Source organism: Mugil cephalus, chromosome 10, assembly GCF_022458985.1.
Source record: "Mugil cephalus isolate CIBA_MC_2020 chromosome 10, CIBA_Mcephalus_1.1, whole genome shotgun sequence".
NCBI classification, from domain to species: Eukaryota; Metazoa; Chordata; class Actinopteri; order Mugiliformes; family Mugilidae; genus Mugil; species Mugil cephalus.
This window is the reverse complement of record NC_061779.1, coordinates 16735375-16752366: the sequence shown is the minus strand read 5'-3', so window position 1 is coordinate 16752366 and position 16992 is coordinate 16735375. Positions and strand designations below refer to the sequence as shown.

The 16992-nt window shown below is 42.5% G+C and overlaps 2 protein-coding genes and 1 long non-coding RNA gene across 3 annotated transcripts; 2 read left to right on the top strand and 1 right to left on the bottom strand.

Annotated features, from left to right (window-relative positions):
• Positions 1 to 241: 241 nt before the first annotated feature.
• myo5c (myosin VC) lies at positions 242 to 11835 on the top strand. The gene is made up of 40 exons (XM_047596002.1): positions 242 to 359; positions 835 to 945; positions 1046 to 1217; positions 1311 to 1455; positions 1524 to 1680; positions 1782 to 1925; positions 2268 to 2349; positions 2458 to 2565; positions 2644 to 2750; positions 2832 to 3097; positions 3186 to 3267; positions 3365 to 3505; positions 3584 to 3706; positions 3825 to 3908; positions 4014 to 4145; positions 4337 to 4434; positions 4760 to 4846; positions 4937 to 5048; positions 5139 to 5350; positions 5458 to 5623; positions 5750 to 5896; positions 5974 to 6138; positions 6229 to 6322; positions 6403 to 6466; positions 6545 to 6819; positions 6896 to 6959; positions 7049 to 7129; positions 8195 to 8375; positions 8468 to 8561; positions 8665 to 8728; positions 8813 to 8981; positions 9068 to 9152; positions 9243 to 9341; positions 9430 to 9584; positions 10241 to 10330; positions 10423 to 10573; positions 10663 to 10948; positions 11022 to 11196; positions 11294 to 11374; positions 11477 to 11835. Exons 1-40 carry the CDS (start codon positions 333 to 335, stop codon positions 11627 to 11629), a joined length of 5229 nt encoding a protein of 1742 aa, XP_047451958.1. The 5' UTR covers positions 242 to 332; the 3' UTR covers positions 11630 to 11835.
• On the bottom strand, positions 11741 to 13291 carry LOC125014745. Its single transcript, XR_007113531.1, has 2 exons — positions 12922 to 13291; positions 11741 to 12689 (listed from the first exon to the last, which is right to left on the bottom strand). It is a non-coding gene; the product is annotated as an uncharacterized LOC125014745 (long non-coding RNA).
• On the top strand, positions 12539 to 16926 carry gnb5a (guanine nucleotide binding protein (G protein), beta 5a). Its single transcript, XM_047596062.1, has 11 exons — positions 12539 to 12842; positions 13317 to 13453; positions 13578 to 13619; positions 14078 to 14154; positions 14294 to 14426; positions 14703 to 14846; positions 14934 to 15025; positions 15316 to 15364; positions 15487 to 15583; positions 15688 to 15854; positions 15949 to 16926. The coding sequence occupies exons 1-11, from the start codon at positions 12707 to 12709 to the stop codon at positions 15958 to 15960; spliced, it is 1086 nt and encodes a 361-aa protein (XP_047452018.1). The 5' UTR covers positions 12539 to 12706; the 3' UTR covers positions 15961 to 16926.
• Positions 16927 to 16992: the final 66 nt, after the last annotated feature.

Here is a 16992-nt window from a genome sequence, read left to right as displayed (position 1 = left end):
TAAAATATAAAAATATTAAATAAATTTGAAGACTAGTGTGTAATGTGTAAACGCCAATTCGTGAAACGTACGACGCACAACGGGTGACACAAGGACTCCAACTTTGGTTTCTTTGTATATTAAAGGATGTTAAATTTGTCTTTATATTAATGGGACTATTAATTTGAAGGTCCCAGCCGGAAGCGCCATGTGACTGTCTTTAACTTGTCTTCATTCTGACATACTTCTGAGGTGTTGGGGAGGAAATTCGTTGTTAACCTGGTTGGTACAGTGGTAGACTAGGTGATAAACAAACATCCCGACAAGGAAAGTTTCAGCTGCGATGAATAAAGATGGCTTTATTGGAACTGTACACCAAGGTAAGGGAAAAGTTCACCTTTCAAATAACAGTCAAAAAAACAAAAAGAAAAAACATTTACATACAGTTTCTAGTTGCAGACGTCCACTGAGACATATGGAAACTTTGCCAGTGCGCTGGGAACTTGTAATGAATGACAAACTGTATCCGTGAGAGATTGAATAAGCTCACCTGCACCTTCTAAAGTGTTTTACGTCTTACATTTACGTTTAATGCGGAATTTATAAGTTACTGATGGAAGGACATTTAGTGGTTTTAAGCAAATATGTAACGAATTTAATATCAGTCATGCCATAAATATATAAAGAGAGGCCAAAGAAATGTGCCGGAAAGGAGTATAAATAAATACTTGATGTTTAATTTAATTTCCTTTATGAGCCCATTCCTGAATGGGGACTATGCCATGACATTTAGGGATACAAAACTTAAAATACAAAATACTCATCTGTCTCATTTGAAAAAATCCTGGTCCTCAGTACAACAGAGTGTGGATACCAGATGAAGAACATGTGTGGAAATCAGCTGAGATCAAGAGAGACTTCCACTCCGGGGACAGTGTTCTCGTACTGCTTCTTGAAGATGGCAACGTAAGTCAAATGTGACTAATATGTGTAAACATGGTAGATTTATAATGGTGAGAACCGCCAGCTGATCTGACTCTCTCTTACGTAACCTGCCGCTGTTCAGGAGCACTGCTACTCTGTTGACCCAGCCATTCCTCAACTCCCTCCTCTCCGAAACCCGGACATCTTGGTGGGGGAGAATGACCTCACGGCTCTCAGCTACCTGCACGAACCTGCGGTCCTGCACAATCTCAAAGTGCGATTTGTGGAGTCCAAAATCATCTACACCTACTGCGGTACAGTTGCAGGGAGCCTTTCATCGTTAAACTATAAAGCACTGAGGTGTCAGCTGGTTGTTGTCTGAGCCTGTGCTGTTTCCTCATTTACAGGTATTATTCTGGTGGCTGTAAATCCTTATAAACAGCTTCCTATCTATGGAGATGCCATCATTCATGCCTACTCAGGCCAGAACATGGGAGACATGGACCCTCATATATTTGCAGTGGCAGAGGAGGCTTACAAACAGATGGCCAGGTAAATAAAACCTCACAGTTAATATATATCATTGTTATAGCTGTGTTACATTCCCAGCTATTCCTCAGAAACCACAAGAACCAGTCCATCATCGTCAGCGGTGAATCGGGAGCCGGTAAAACTGTGTCTGCTAGATACGCCATGAGGTACTTTGCCGTCGTGAGCAAATCTGGAAGTAAGACTCGAGTTGAAGACAAAGTCCTGGCATCCAATCCGATAACAGAGGTATCATCTTAACTGGTGACACAAAGCTTCAGCACAGACACAATAAAGAAAAAAAGTCACGTTTTCATTTTTGTTGTTGTTGTTTTTATTTTTTTTCTCAGGCGATAGGAAACGCAAAGACCACCAGGAATGACAACAGCAGCCGGTTTGGCAAATACACTGAGATCAGCTTTGACAAGAGGTACCGGATCATCGGAGCAAACATGAGGACGTACCTGCTGGAGAAGTCCAGAGTGGTGTTTCAGGTAGTGCATGAGATGAGTTCGAGTCCAGCTCGGACCTTTCTGGGTGGAGTTTGAGTGTTCTCCCTGTGTTTGCGTGGGTTTTCTCTGGGTACTCCGATTTCCTCCCACCTCTAAACACATGCTCATTAGACTAATTGGTGAGACTAAATTGACCCTACGCGTGAGTGTGAGTGTGAATGGTTGTATGTGTTAGCCCTGAGATAGCCTGGCGACCTGTCCAGGGTGCACCCGGCCTCTCGCCCGATGACAGCTGGGATAGGCTCCAGCAAAGACCCTAGAGAAGATAAGTGGTAGCTGAAGATAATATGAGATTTCAGATATTTTCTTCTCTTTTATTTTCAGGCAGACAACGAACGTAATTATCACATATTCTACCAGATGTGTTCCTGTGCACACCTGCCAGAGTTCAAGAACCTGAGACTGTGTGAGTGTTTGTACACGAGGCTTTTTTCTGGAGGTTTGATACTGAGCTGCCTTTATCCTAGTTAACTACTAATTAAATACTTATAGTGGGATTCATTTTCGTTTGTAGTGAGTGCGGATGAGTTCAGGTACACCTGCATGGGTGGTGATATTAGTATCGAAGGCGTAGATGACCAGAAGGACATGCAAGAGACTCGACGGACCTTCTCGCTGCTCGGTAATGTGCCTCAGCTGATAGCCTGAGATTTTTTTTTAGTGTTTATGCTGGCTTTACCTTCTTGTTTCTCCTCTCCAGGATTGAACGAGGACTTTCAGTCAGATGTGTTTAAAGTTCTCGCAGCCATTCTGCATCTGGGGAATGTGGAGATCAGAACCGTGGGAGACGACAGATCGTCAGTCCCTGTAATTAACTTTTTAAGTTTTGCGACAGATCTTAAATCGTGAACCGACTTGGGTAGAAAACTTGACCTGTGTATCTTTCAGTCCGACGACCCACACCTGGCCGTGTTCTGTGAGCTGCTCTGTGTGAGCGCAGAGGAGCTGGTGCGCTGGCTGTGCCATCGAAGGATCGTCCTGGTGGCTGAAACGGTCGTGAAGCCGGTGCCTAAGGAGCGGGCGATAAATGCCAGAGATGCCCTCGCTAAGCAGATCTACGCTCATCTGTTCGACTGCATCATTAACAGGATAAACACGGCGCTGCAGGTTCCAGGGAAGCAACACGCTTTCATAGGCGTCCTGGACATTTACGGGTAATGAAAATGCACAGATTCTGAAATTCGTAAATGCAGGTTTCCTTCGGTGCTGCTCTCGCGTAAACGTGTTGTTTGTCGTCCTCAGCTTTGAAACGTTTGACATCAACAGCTTCGAACAGTTTTGTATCAACTACGCAAATGAAAAGCTTCAGCAGCAGTTTAACCTGGTATGGGACAACACCATCAGCCGCAGTCAAACACCGGACGCACCCATTTGTCAACTCCAAGTTCTTATCCTGTTGTATGTGTGTGTGTTACTTTCAGCACGTGTTCAAGCTGGAGCAGGAGGAGTACATGAAAGAGGACATCCCATGGACACTGATAGATTTCTATGACAACCAGCCAGTCATTGATCTGATCGAAGCAAAGATGGGCATCTTAGACTTGCTTGATGAAGAGTGCTTTGTAAGAGTCGGTGGACATTCTCAGTTAGATGTTTTTATTGCTTTATGATTACATAGAGTTTGTGTTTTGGCTTCACAGTTCCCTCAAGGCACTGACCAGAGCTGGCTGCAAAAGCTGTTCAACTACCTTGATGCCAATCCTCTGTTTGAGAAACCCAGGTTATCAAATGAGGCATTTGTGATACAGCACTTTGCAGACAAGGTGGAGTCTAATCGCCCAGTACCTCCATAATCACTAGCATTAAAAAGACTCCTGCCTTTAGGATCTCTTAATGTTTTTGTGCTTTTTAAATTATACCAGTCTGCTTTTTTCTCAACAGGTAGAATATCAGTGCAGAGGTTTCCTGGAGAAGAACCGAGATGCTCTCTATGAGGAACTGCTGGACACGCTGAGAGACAGTAAGGTAGTCAAGGGCCGTGTTTTATGAACGGTTTTAATGAAGATTTCCGCCATTCCGTGCAGCATTTTCTTCTCATCTTGACTCGTTTCTTCTTGCAACTGTTATCAGTTCCTTTTTCTGGCCGACTTTTTCCAAGAGGAGGAGCAAAACGCTCTGAACACTAAGGGATTCAAAGTGAGGCCCGCCAGGCCTCCAGTGAAAGCAGCCAATAAACAGCTGAGAACGTCCGTGGGAGATAAGGTGAAAATGTTTACTCTGCCGCTGTTCATTCAAATCACATTCTCAATGAACTTTCCATGATATAAAAATAAGTGTTTATCAGTGTGTGTGTGTGTGTGTGTGTGTGTGTGTGTGTTTGTGTGTTTGTGTTTGGGCTCAAGCTGAGTTTGTGTTTTTTCTCATTTCTCACGAACTTTGTGGTTGTTTGTTAGTTTCGCAGCTCCCTCTCTTTACTGATGGAAACACTGAACGCTACCACTCCTCACTATGTGCGCTGCATTAAGCCTAATGATGAAAAGCTCCCATTTGAGTGAGTACAAATCGACTGTGGTTCAAACAGTTCACTCTGTGTTCACAAAAGCATTTGCACACATCCGGTCTGTATTATTCTCCCCCTGAACTCTAAGGGATTACAATAAGTTTGATTTACTCTTCGTGCAATACTCTCTCATGTGCAATATTACAATGTCTCTCTTAATTTAGTCCATGCTTCACATTATTTATTGCTGAACCAAATCTATTTTACATTTTTTATATTAATTTCATATTTACTGCTATTCATTTCGACTCTTTCTGTTTTTGCCATTGCACACAATTTTTTTTCTCATTCTGATGTTTGTGTATTTTTCTGCAAGATACGACTCCAGGAGGGTAGTGCAGCAGCTCCGAGCCTGTGGAGTCCTTGAAACCATTCGTATCAGTGCACAGAGCTATCCCTCCAGGTGACTTTATTTTACACATTTCAAACTCAAATTAAAATACTCTCATCTCCAGATTTTATTTACGGCCTTGTGTGTTTTTGTTATGTGCAGGTGGACATACATTGAGTTTTACAGCCGATACTCTATCCTAATGTCACATCTGGAGGCAGACCTCAGTGACAAGAAGCAAACCTGCAAGAACGTGCTGCAGAGGTTGATTCAGGTTAGTTGCACCCTATGGCATCCTCGAAAATGAGCACTGTTGACAGCTGTGTTCTTGTATGTCACTCTGGGTTCTTGGCTCCATCTGCAGGACCCCAACCAGTACAAGTTCGGCCGGACAAAGATCTTCTTCCGAGCTGGTCAGGTAGCTTATCTAGAGAAGCTGCGTCTGGACCGACTTCGCGGAGCTTGTGTAACCATCCAGAAACATGTCCGTGGATGGAGGCAGAGGAGGAAGTACCTGGCCATCAGAGGGGCAGCCATCATCCTCCAACAGTACATACGTGGAAAGAGAACAGTCCGGTTAGAGACGTTTTACGGCATTATACGGCAAAGCTTTAACATCCCACATCATCCGCTGGAGCCGTTTTCAAAATGAACACCTACATGTTTTGTTTGTGAACCTACAGTAAGGCAGTGACTGCTGAGAAACTGAAACAGGGCTGGGCAGCTGTGGTGATCCAGAGACACTGGAGAGGCTACCGTGTGAGACAGGTCTACCATGTGGTTCATCTGGCCTCCATCACCATCCAGGCCTTCACACGAGGTTGGATAGCTCGTAAACGGTACAAGAAGGTCCGTAACTGAAATCTCCATTAAGTGGCCATTTGCATCTTTTATTTTACTATAATTTTAATGAAATTATAAAATGCGACTGCGTGCGTGTGTTTTGTGACCTGTCATGCCTTTGGTTCCTCACAGATGAAAGAAGAGCACAAAGCACTGGTTATTCAGAAGTACGCCCGAGCATGGCTGGCACGGCGGCGATTTCAAACCATGCGTCGGCTGGTGCTCAACGTTCAGCTCTCCTACAGGGTGCAGCAGCTCAGAAAGAAGATCGAAGAGCAGGTAAAGATGCGTCCGCGGTTATTTTACCTTTTTATGTTTTATGTGGAGGACACAACCCAATACCTGTATCCCGACAGAACAAAGAGAACCGCGGGCTGATGGAGAGACTAACAAGCTTGGCCAACTCCCACTCTCAAACTGTGGACAGACTTCAGGTGCTGGAGACGCAGCTGGAAAAGTCAACCAACCAGAAGGCGTCTTTGGAGGCAAGGGAGAAGAAAGTGAAAGAAGATGCTAGTCTGGTCAGTCTCCAAGTTAATGATTTCATTCGTGCCTTTGCTACTTCTTTCGTTTTCGAGTCAGTTTGAGATTGAGTTTTCTTCCCACTCTAGACAATCGTACAGCTGCGGAAGGAACTAGAGGCACTAAACTCTGAAAAGCAGAACTTGGAGAAAGATTTTGAAGCTTCCACCAAAGAGGCCAAAGGTAATAAAAGTCAAGATTCCTGTGTGATATTGAATTGCGCCCTGTGTTCCACATTTGTGACCAGCCTTAAAATCTTACAGAGAGCTTCGATCAAGTAATAAGGAGTCTTCAAGAAGAGAAAGAAGACGAAGTGAGACTTAGAAAGTAAGTCATTCAAATCTATGTCAATCTGCATCAAGTTGTTGGGTTTATGCTGACAGCTGACGTCTTCTCCCTTGACAGAATCGCAGAGAACAACATTGAGATCCAGAGACAGGACCACGAGAAAGAGGTGGAATCTCTGAAGGAGGAGATAAAGAGATTGAAGGAGGAGAGAGTCAGTCTGCAGAGGAAGCTGGAGGAGGGGGAGCAGGTGACCTCTGACCTTCAGGAACAGGTCATCCAGCTCACCAAGCACGTCAAGATCATCCCTGAGCTACGCAGAGACCTGAACAACCTGCAGAATCAGAGAAACAGCGCGGACCGGAAGCTGAGGCAGCAGTCGGAACAAGCGAAATGTACAGAGGTTTACTTTTATACTGGCAGTGGTGAAAATATTTCCCTGAGGTTTGATGGCTCAATATTTCTCTGCAGCTAAAATGGACGAGATCGCAAGACAACTTCTGGGTGGTGTCGTCGAGGAGGAGGTTCTTCTGGGGTAAGCCAGCAACTTTGAGCGTTGCCTTTACTTACTCTATATGTCTTTCTTTTTTTTGACAAGTTCTCTCACACATTGTTTCTCTGAAGGCTAACTCCACATGACCCTGACAAGCTTTATGAGATGGACGATTTGCTGGAAGCTTTCGAAGGTCTGCAGAAAGCCACCAGGTCTGTTTTTTAGTGCAATTTCTTTTTTTCTTTTTTTTTTACCGATGTGACAAACCTGTGAAACTTGGATATGATAGGTCAGTCTCTTTGGAGTTGGAGTTGTGTTGTATGAGGCACTTATCTATTACCTACAGTAGATGATGGTCGGCACGCCTCCACTTTGAAGAAGCAGAGAGGAGCACTGGCTCAGAAGTTAAGCAATGATCAATACCGATCTGATACTTTGGGTAAATATACCCTAATGTGTATGGTAAATCTAAAAAAAAAAAAACAGTCTTTCATAGCTTCATGAAGAATACAAGATATCAAAGTAATTTATTTATTTTAAACTCGGAAGTATGTTGAAGTAGTAGCTTCATTTACTATACAGCCTAACTAATACAACAACAGTCATACAAAATAGGTGAAAATGTTCAAACACAAAAACCAGAAATAAATTATTCTTTAACTATTAAGAACTGCTATAAAAATGAACACTTGCAAAAAAAATGAAAACTTAATTCTGAGGCTGTGTTCTTCTCTTCTGTCCACCTCATCATAAATGCCTCATATTCTGTGTTGTGGTTTAACCTGAGGTGTTTAACAAGGTTTGTTGTGTTGCCACAACTCAATAGTTTAGTTGCTTTCCACTGTGTTCGAAATGATATGGTATTGATATTTTAATTTGAGAATCGATTTTTAGAGCATTAAGACCTGGTATGGGATATTTCAGTATCGATACACACATCACCTGAAGACATTCTATTGCTGTCTTCATCAAGGTAGTGGCCTCTTTGGCCTTTAGACAAAAGGTTTTTGTTCTGGCTTCAGTTCCCCCTGTCTGACGGCACAGTAAAGTGGTGATAAAGTTCTAAATACAGTGTACACTTCAACTGATATTGATTGTTTTATGTGGCTAAAATGCATTTTGCTGCGAACCCCCGTCTACCTCAGTTCATTAATCAGCCTCTATGCAGTTACTCCACCACATGCTGACCACCGTCTACTGGAGGTTGATCCACTGACAATGAATAAGTTCCTCACATAAGAAACCAAAGCATCAATTTGGATGTGGTTTGTTGGCAGGATTCTGGAAAACCACCAGAGGGAGCAGAAGGAAAGCTATGAGACTCAAGTGGAGGGCTTGAAATTGAAAATGGATCACCTTCAAAATGAGAACAGCAAGCTGCAAAACCTGTTCCAGGAGAAAACCAATGTCAATGAACATATTCGCCAGGAAGTGTCCAGGCTCAACAGTGAGAACTCAGTATGTTGTTGCATTATTTATTCCATATTTCCTTGCTGGAGTTGAAGTGGTGCAGAACGCAGCCGTGATCTGTGCATTAATGTGATCCTCAGGTCATACCGGAGCTGAAACTGCAGATTTCAGAGCTGCAGAGACAAAAGCAAGAGCTCGAAGGCCACGTAGAAGAGAAAAACAGAGAGTTAGAAGGTAGATCTGACTTTTGTTTTGTCCAACAATTACATTTAAGTTGAGGTTGAAGTTGCATTGAAGTTGTTTATGTTATACTTGTTGTGTTCATGTCGTCCAAAAGACAAAGACAATGAGATCACTAACACTCTTCAGAAGAGGATTACAGAAGAGAGCTTGCAGCGCAGGTAAATTACTCCACTGTGGTGGAGTGTGTTCATCAACAAATGTGTGAAGGTGTGTGCTCATCCTGATATTTGGTGTTTTTTTAGGCACTTTGAGGAGAAAGCTGAAGAGCTGCAGGAGGCGAAGTGCGAGCTTCAGGGCAGAGTGGAGGAGCTGGAAGAGGAGATCGATCACCTGAAGAGGCTGCAGCTGATGGAGAGTGAGGTCAAAAGGAAACTGAGAGAGGAGACGTCACGGTTAACGGCTGAGAACATGGTGCGCGTGAACATCAGTGGTGGAGGGGCGCCGGCGTACGAATGCGCGTGTGTGTACATGAAAAGACGACTCTACTGTCATTTCAGGACTTTGAAGAGCTGCTTGACCAGAAGGACAGATTAATAAAGAGACTGCAGAATCAAATAAAAAGCATTGAAAAGTCAGCGAAAGGTAACGTTGTAGCCTGGAGCTACAGTACACTATAAATATTAAATAGACACAATTTCACCATAATCATCACTTTTATTGTTTCTCATGCAGCAAAGCATACACCTGCGTCTGCCATTCCTAAAGATTACCTCGGCATGTTGGAGTATAATAGAGACGATGAACCCAGGCTCATTAAAAACATCATTCTGGGTATTCTCCCCTGCAATATCATTCATTTTGAGTTTATCTGCCTTTCTACCAGTGCCCTCTGACTCTGAGACTTCTGTGTCACCCTCAGATCTCAGGCCCAGAGGAGTGGTGGTCAACATGATCCCCAACCTGCCGGCTTTCCTCCTCTTCATGTGCGTCCGACACGCTGACTACCTGAACGACGGCGCCAAACTCAAGTCTCTTATGAATGCGATCATTGGCGCAGTCAAGAAGGTCATCGTGGTGAGCTTAGTTCTCTGTCAGCCTTTATCTCTACTGTAGACTGAAGAATGAAGAGTAAATATAATAATAAAAATTAATAAAGAGTAAATATCATAGTAAAATATATTATTAAAGGCTCTATATAAGGTTAAACAATGGTCAGGCATAACATTATGACCACCTAAAACAGCTGTGACTCATCAGAGAATGGACATGGTCCTTCTGAGGGCATCCTGTGGTTTCTGACAACAGGATGTTGTTAGTGGGGGGCCTTTGGGTCGTATGGATTGAGGGGAGGGGCCTCTGTGGATCATCCCACAGATACTTAATCAGTTTGGGATTTAGTGAATTTGGAGGTCAGATCAACACCATGTGTTTTTTGAGTTTCTAAACCATTTTTGTGCGTGTGCTGCCATCAAGGAGTGTCATTGCTATTGGGGTGGGGGTGTCTGGTCTTGTCTGGTCTAGATAGGTGCTACATGTCTAAGTAACATCCACATTTATGCCAGGTCCAAAAGATTCCCAGCAGAACATTGTATTGTCAGAAGATGCTCAGTGTTATTTACTTCTCCTGTCAGTGGTTTTAATGTTGTGGCTGATCGGTGTATGCAGTAGGTATGTTGGTGCTTTTGAGAAATTGTTGACGTGAGAATACAGCTGACACTTGTCTATTTTAGAGTTACCACAAAGACTTCGAGCTGTTGTCCTTCTGGCTCTCCAACACCTACCAGCTGCTCAACTGTCTGAAGCAGTACAGCGGGGAGGAGGTACGAACTCACCTATGCTCACAGGCTCATGATATTATCTGTCAGTAGTGGAAGACATAGTTTGACGTTCTCTTTCCTTTTGCATCCAAAAGGAGTTCCAAAAACAAAGTACTCCTCGGCAGAAAAAGAACTGCCTGCAGAACTTTGATTTGTCCGAACACAGACAGATTCTCAGCGACCTGGCCATACACATCTATCATCAGTTTATCACGATCATGGAGAAATCTCTCACTCCTGCTATTGGTAAAACTTATTATCACATGCTCATTATTACGTGTAGATTTCAGCTTTTGTGTGCAGCCTAAAACTTGCTTCTGTGCTTCCTCCAACAGTGCCAGGTATGCTGGAGCACGAGAGTCTGCAGGGGATTTCTAGCATGAAGCCGACGGGCTTCAGGAAGCGTTCCAGCAGCATCTATGATGAGTCCGAGACCTACACCATCTCCTCCATCCTCCAGCAGCTCACGGACTTCCACTCCACCATGAGCCACCACGGCATGGACCAGGGGCTCGTCAGACAGGCTGTCAAACAGCTGTTCTTCCTAATAGGCGCCACCACCCTCAACAACATGATGCTCCGCAAAGACATGTGCTCCTGCAGGAAGGGGATGCAAATCAGGTCCGTGTTCGTTTCTGTGATGTTTTAATGACGGACAAAGAGGTTGGGATTTATCGCTGCTCTGTTCTTTTAGATGCAACATCAGTTATCTAGAAGAGTGGCTCAAAGAGAAGGAACTTCAAAGCTCTAATGCCATTGATACTCTGAAGCCGCTGTCTCAGGCCGCCTGGCTACTGCAGGTCAACAAGTCGACTGACGAGGACGCCAAGGAGATCACTGAGAAATGCACTGAGCTCAGCCCCGTCCAGGTATTTCATTCAGAAGACATTTCAAATGCTTTTTTATGTTAGAAACTCTTGCTTTCTTGTTAAAAACGAAACTCAATAGTAAAATTTAAATTTGTAGATTGTCAAGATTTTGAATTCATACACCCCAATTGACGATTTCGAGAAAAGGGTGACATCATCATTTGTCCGCAAAGTTCAGGTGAGCTCCTCTGGTGATGTTCAGATTTTAATGTAAGGATCCCGAAGTAATATCTGTCATAACTGCACTTGACTAAATATGGAAATCTGTTCCTCGTTGCAGTCGTTACTACAAGAACATGAAGGCTCTGCACAGCTGATGGTGGACACAGATTACCGTTTCCAGGTCATGTTTCCTTTCTGCCCGTCCTCACAGGCTCTGGAGCTGCTGCAGGTCCCAAACAGTCTTCATCTGGACTTCCTAACCAGGATCTGACAAAGCCAACACTTGACCTTTCCTACATACTGTGTCAGCTATAGACACATGTGAACACTTAAAATAAAAAGAATGTACAGGACATATTTACAATTTTGATGAGACACCGAATGAGGAAAAAAATCATCATATTTTATTCTTTTAAACATGTGATGTAGTTTTATAATAGTTGCTACAATAACATCAATAAACAAATTCCCCTCAGATAATGTGTTGATTTATATATATATAAGTTTCAGTCATTCTTTATTACAAACCTCTGACTGATCTCAGGTTTTAGCTTCTCTGATGGAAACATTTGCTGTTTTTTTTGTTTGTTTGTTTGTTTGTTTTTTGTCAGTGTACACCAAGTTGTACTGGGTTTGTGACTGCTGGTCGGACAAAGCAGGACCAAAGAACTGTCAATAAAATATAATATAATAAAATAGCCAGGTTAGTTTATTGTGTGGATATAGTCAGCTGCGGTGCTACATTTCAACAAATGTTAAGATCAATCTGCTGCTTCACAGCTAGAAATGAAGTTCTGATGGTGGAAGCAAAATAGTTCGTGTAAGATTTAAGTGCAGTGGGTTTATAACACCGAAATATGAGTCAATCCGACATTTGCCATGTACATTTCTTTAACCACATCATACATCTTCACACTTGTAATAAAATACCAAAAAACAAAACTGCAGATGGCTCAGTTAAACTGTGAAAATGAAGATGTACAGTTATATTTAAGTAAGATGCGGTTACTTGAAACATGTCAGCTTTATTTCCCCTGTGGGACAAACATAAAAATAAATCTATTCCTGCGTGAAAGTGTCAGCATGCCCTGTACTGACAAACAACATTGCGTCTTTTTTTTTTTTTTCTTTCCCGCGCACGGTGAAATCGCATTATTTATCCGGTGAGTTGGTGAGGCCGGGTGCAGCTGAGGATGCGTCCTGTGCGCAGCATCTCCGGGATGCAGGATCCTCCTCCTCTGGAAACTGGAGGAGCATCTTCTCCCTCTGACGTCATGACAGCAGCATCAGCTGTTAGCTCCGCTTTAAGCCTTTTCGCCGCCGATCGCTTCCTGCACAAAGGAAATATATGAGATCCCCTCTAATCCCTGAAATGGCGACACAGGAGGTACAGCTGAACGAGACTCTGGCTCATCTCAAAACGGAGTCGGAGACGCTGAAGTCGAAGCTGGAGGAGGAAAGAGCGAAGCTGCACGATGTCGAGCGTGAGTGCTGAAAATGGAGGGGCCTCGACTCACTCTTGCGTTTACACTGAGACGGGACAAATATCAGCAAATGTCTCACCCTAGCCTTAATCCCTCTCCGCCAGATGTTAAATGTTGTCAAATGAGTGTTCGTCGGAGCAGATTATTGGTGTGATTTGGTCTGATGTAGCCGATTTGACAGGAGACAGGAGCAGGTTGTTTGTTTGCTTCCCCATTTTATCGCCCAGTTCTTCCATCATAACATGTTGTATGTAATGGTTTAGTCCAGTCATGTCTCATGAAAATGATGAGAGGGGGATGCAAAGTAAAATCAGTACGTGGTTCTATATGTGGTAATGTGACAGATTAAACAAATATGTATTTGGAGTATTCCTCCATTTAGTGTGGGCTGCTGTAGATCAATCCTTAATGCTGCCAGGAATATTAATAACTATGGAGGCTTTAATGTCATGTACATATCGTGTTTGTGTGCAGTACATCAGGTGGCAGAGAAGGTGGAAGGGCTGGGTCAGTTCGTCATGAAGACACGGAGAACCCTGAAGGGACACGGCAACAAAGTTCTGTGTATGGACTGGTGTAAGGACAAGAGGAGAATCGTCAGCTCGTCGCAGGTCACAAACTTCACAATCCTATATTTTCTTTTAACTTGCAGTTAACTGTAGAGCTATTTTAATAAATGTTGTTATATATATTATATATATATTTATTGTGCAAATTTCTAATCTCTTGATGCAGGATGGGAAGGTGATTGTGTGGGATGCTTTCACTACCAACAAGGTAATAACTCTATTTACAAATAAAGATCCTTGAAACTGCTTAATTAAGGAGGTTGTTAAGGATGTTTTGTAAATGTTACCTCCTACAGGTTGGTTTCAAACCAGTGTTTCACGTATCTGACCTGAGAAGTTCACTTAACTTCCAATCACAAATAGCAGACAGTGCGTCTATCATATGCTGTGACGACAAGAGATGAGACGTTATCGATTGCAAAGGGGAAAGTTTGGCGCTGCATCATCTTTTAATGAAGGACGAAGGCAGTGAAGAAACATTAGAAACATTAGAAACATTAGAGTTGAGCCGACCACAGAATGGCTGAAAATGTCCTTTAAAAGTTTTTGGTCTGAAACCTCTAATATCTATCGTCCCGAAGCTTGCTGCTCTGCTCTAATTATTCCTAATGAATTCTCGCTATCCCGGTGCGCCCTCATGCAGCTTTATTTTTGGTTGTTTATTAGGAGCACGCTGTGACAATGCCTTGCACCTGGGTGATGGCCTGCGCCTACGCCCCCTCCGGCTGCGCTGTCGCTTGTGGGTGAGTGCGTTGCCATTATCCAAATCAAATGGGTCTCTGTTTGGGGTTTTCTTTGATTTTTTTATGTTTTTTTTTTTTTTTTAAATTACCTCAGTATTTTGGAGAATTGTGTTCATTATTGTATCATTTCCCACCACAGGGGCCTGGACAATAAATGCTCAGTGTATCCTCTGTCCCTGGACAAGAACGAGAACTTGGCTGCGAAGAAGAAGTCAGTGGCCATGCACACAAACTATCTGTCTGCCTGCAGCTTCACCAACTCAGATATGCAGGTGAGATTATCCACCGCAGAGAAAAAAGAACAAAGCGACACAACTGTGTAAGATGGAAACTTTGCACTGTACACTTTATAAAGGCGGCTCCTTTTCTATTTCTCCGTTATTAATCATAAATCGCTGCCTTTCATATTCCAGTGAAAAGAGCTTTGTTAATAATTCACAGCAGCGCCTGGTTTGATGTCACATAATGATCCGCACAGCGGAGACAATCCATTTATAGCTACATGTTAGCCCATATCTTTTACTTTTCCCTCTTCCATTCTGTTAAAGATCCTGACGTCCAGCGGGGATGGAACCTGTGCATTATGGGATGTTGAGAGTGGGCAGCTTTTGCAGAGTTTCCATGGACATGCGGCAGACGTGCTCTGTCTGGACCTGGCCCCGTCCGAGACTGGAAACACATTTGTTTCGGGGGTGAGGACCCTTTCTACAGAGCTTTCGTTACTTTATTTCTTTTATTATTAAGCAGTTCAAACTCTGAGTGTTTTGCTGCTGTGACAGGGCTGTGACAAGAAGGCCAATGTGTGGGACATGCGTTCAGGACAGTGCATTCAGTCCTTTGAAACTCATGAATCAGACATAAATAGTGTGCGGTAAGTGTCACATTCAGTTTTTACTTCTCAAGTGTAAACATGAGAATATTTCTATTTTTATTCAGTTGAAGAAAATGCAGATATGTAAAGCTGCCATATGTTGGTCTGTTATGTGCTCACAGCATTTTTCTTTTTTTTTCTGATAGTTTTTTTTTATTAATCCTGATTAAAAACCAGTGTTGTCTGTTAGTTTCCACTGTCTTTTTTGAGGCTACCACTAAGAGCCGCTAAATCTCAGACATGTTCAAACGTTGCTGACTGTACGACGGTGTTTGTCTGTCTTTAAATAGATACTATCCCAGTGGAGACGCTTTTGCTTCTGGCTCAGATGATGCTACGGTAAGTATGCAGATTTTAAATCTTGATCTCATCTTAAACTGCTTTATACCAGCAACATGTGCCGTTAGAAATGTGTGTAAATCCATTCAGGTGAGTCTCAAAAACACTCACCTTTGTTACAGTGCCGCCTGTATGACTTGAGGGCAGACAGAGAAGTGGCTATTTACTCCAAGGAGAGTATCATCTTTGGGGTCTCCAGTGTTGATTTCTCCCTCAGTGGTAAAGTTTCTTTATTGTTCTGAACATTAAACAGACTAATTTAAATCCAGTTCTGAGTTTAAAGATATTTCTTTTAAGTCTCTGTGTGTGGTTTTCCTTCCCAGGCCGACTACTGTTTGGTGGCTACAACGACTACACCATAAATGTATGGGATGTCCTCAAAGGAACGCGAGTCTCGATTCTGTTTGGACATGAGAACCGTGTCAGCACGCTGCGCGTTTCCCCAGACGGGACAGCCTTCTGCTCAGGGTCCTGGGACCACACTCTTCGGGTATGACATATTCATCATTACAGCCTGATCTCTGCATACTTCAGTAACCTTTCTGGTGACATCTTGTCTTCTTTCTCTTTCTTTTCTCCTCCAGATCTGGGCTTAAGCACCAAGACACAGAGGATTAATGAGTAGACAGACCTACTCAAGACACAACGATGTTTCTGTTTGCCAGAGTACAATCACATACAGTAGAGACTCAGCTTTGGTTGTACATAGGGCATATCAATAGCAGTGTATATACTCCCGTCTCTTGGCCAGGGTAGATTTACATATTTCAAAGAGTAATTAAACCAAATGTCAAGCTTGCATTACAATATGTCTGAAAGAAAAATGCACAGATGTACTTATGGTTAAATCTTAAGATGTAAAAAGTATGTTGCAGAAAATATCATTGGTAGTGACTTGCATCAGTCTAGGATAGAAGTGGCACAATAAAGTGGTGTATTGTATGCGTCTACATAAAGGACATTACTTGTTAATGTATTTGTTTTTTTACACAAGAAAATGGAGAAATTCACTCGGGCAAAGAAAAAACTGGATCTCAGTGAAAAAAAAAATAGTGAGGTTGATTAGAAGTGTTGAAATGAATCGATATTATTAGATATAATTAAATATTTGCTTAAAATGTTAAAAGGAAAATGATTTTTTAGCTCATTGAATATGAAATAAAACAGTAAATTCATGTGCACCAAACAACCACTTCTCCCTTCTTGACAGTAACTCACCTGCCGATATTATACTAATCTAAAGAAAAGCACACTTTCAGGAAAACCTAAATTACACAATGGTTATTTTCCACCTTTTTTACTCCTTGTGTTTGTTTATTTACAGCTGTAAACCACTTACTATTCAAGGTGCACATTCAGTCACTAGAGATACCCTGAACATGTTCCACCCCAGTACCTAAATACATAAAAAAAAGTTATCTAAATGTACGCCTTTCATGCAGTTGTCTGATGGATGTAATTTCATATTTACTGTAATTATTTTATTGTAGTTTAGTGTACAGATATACAAGGGACTGTTAAACTAAATATTACAAGCAAAATAAACAGAGTTTTGAATATCACTACTGGGTGTATTACCTCTTTTTTTTCTTGTGTTATTGTTTTTCTTGTCTACATACTAAATTGGT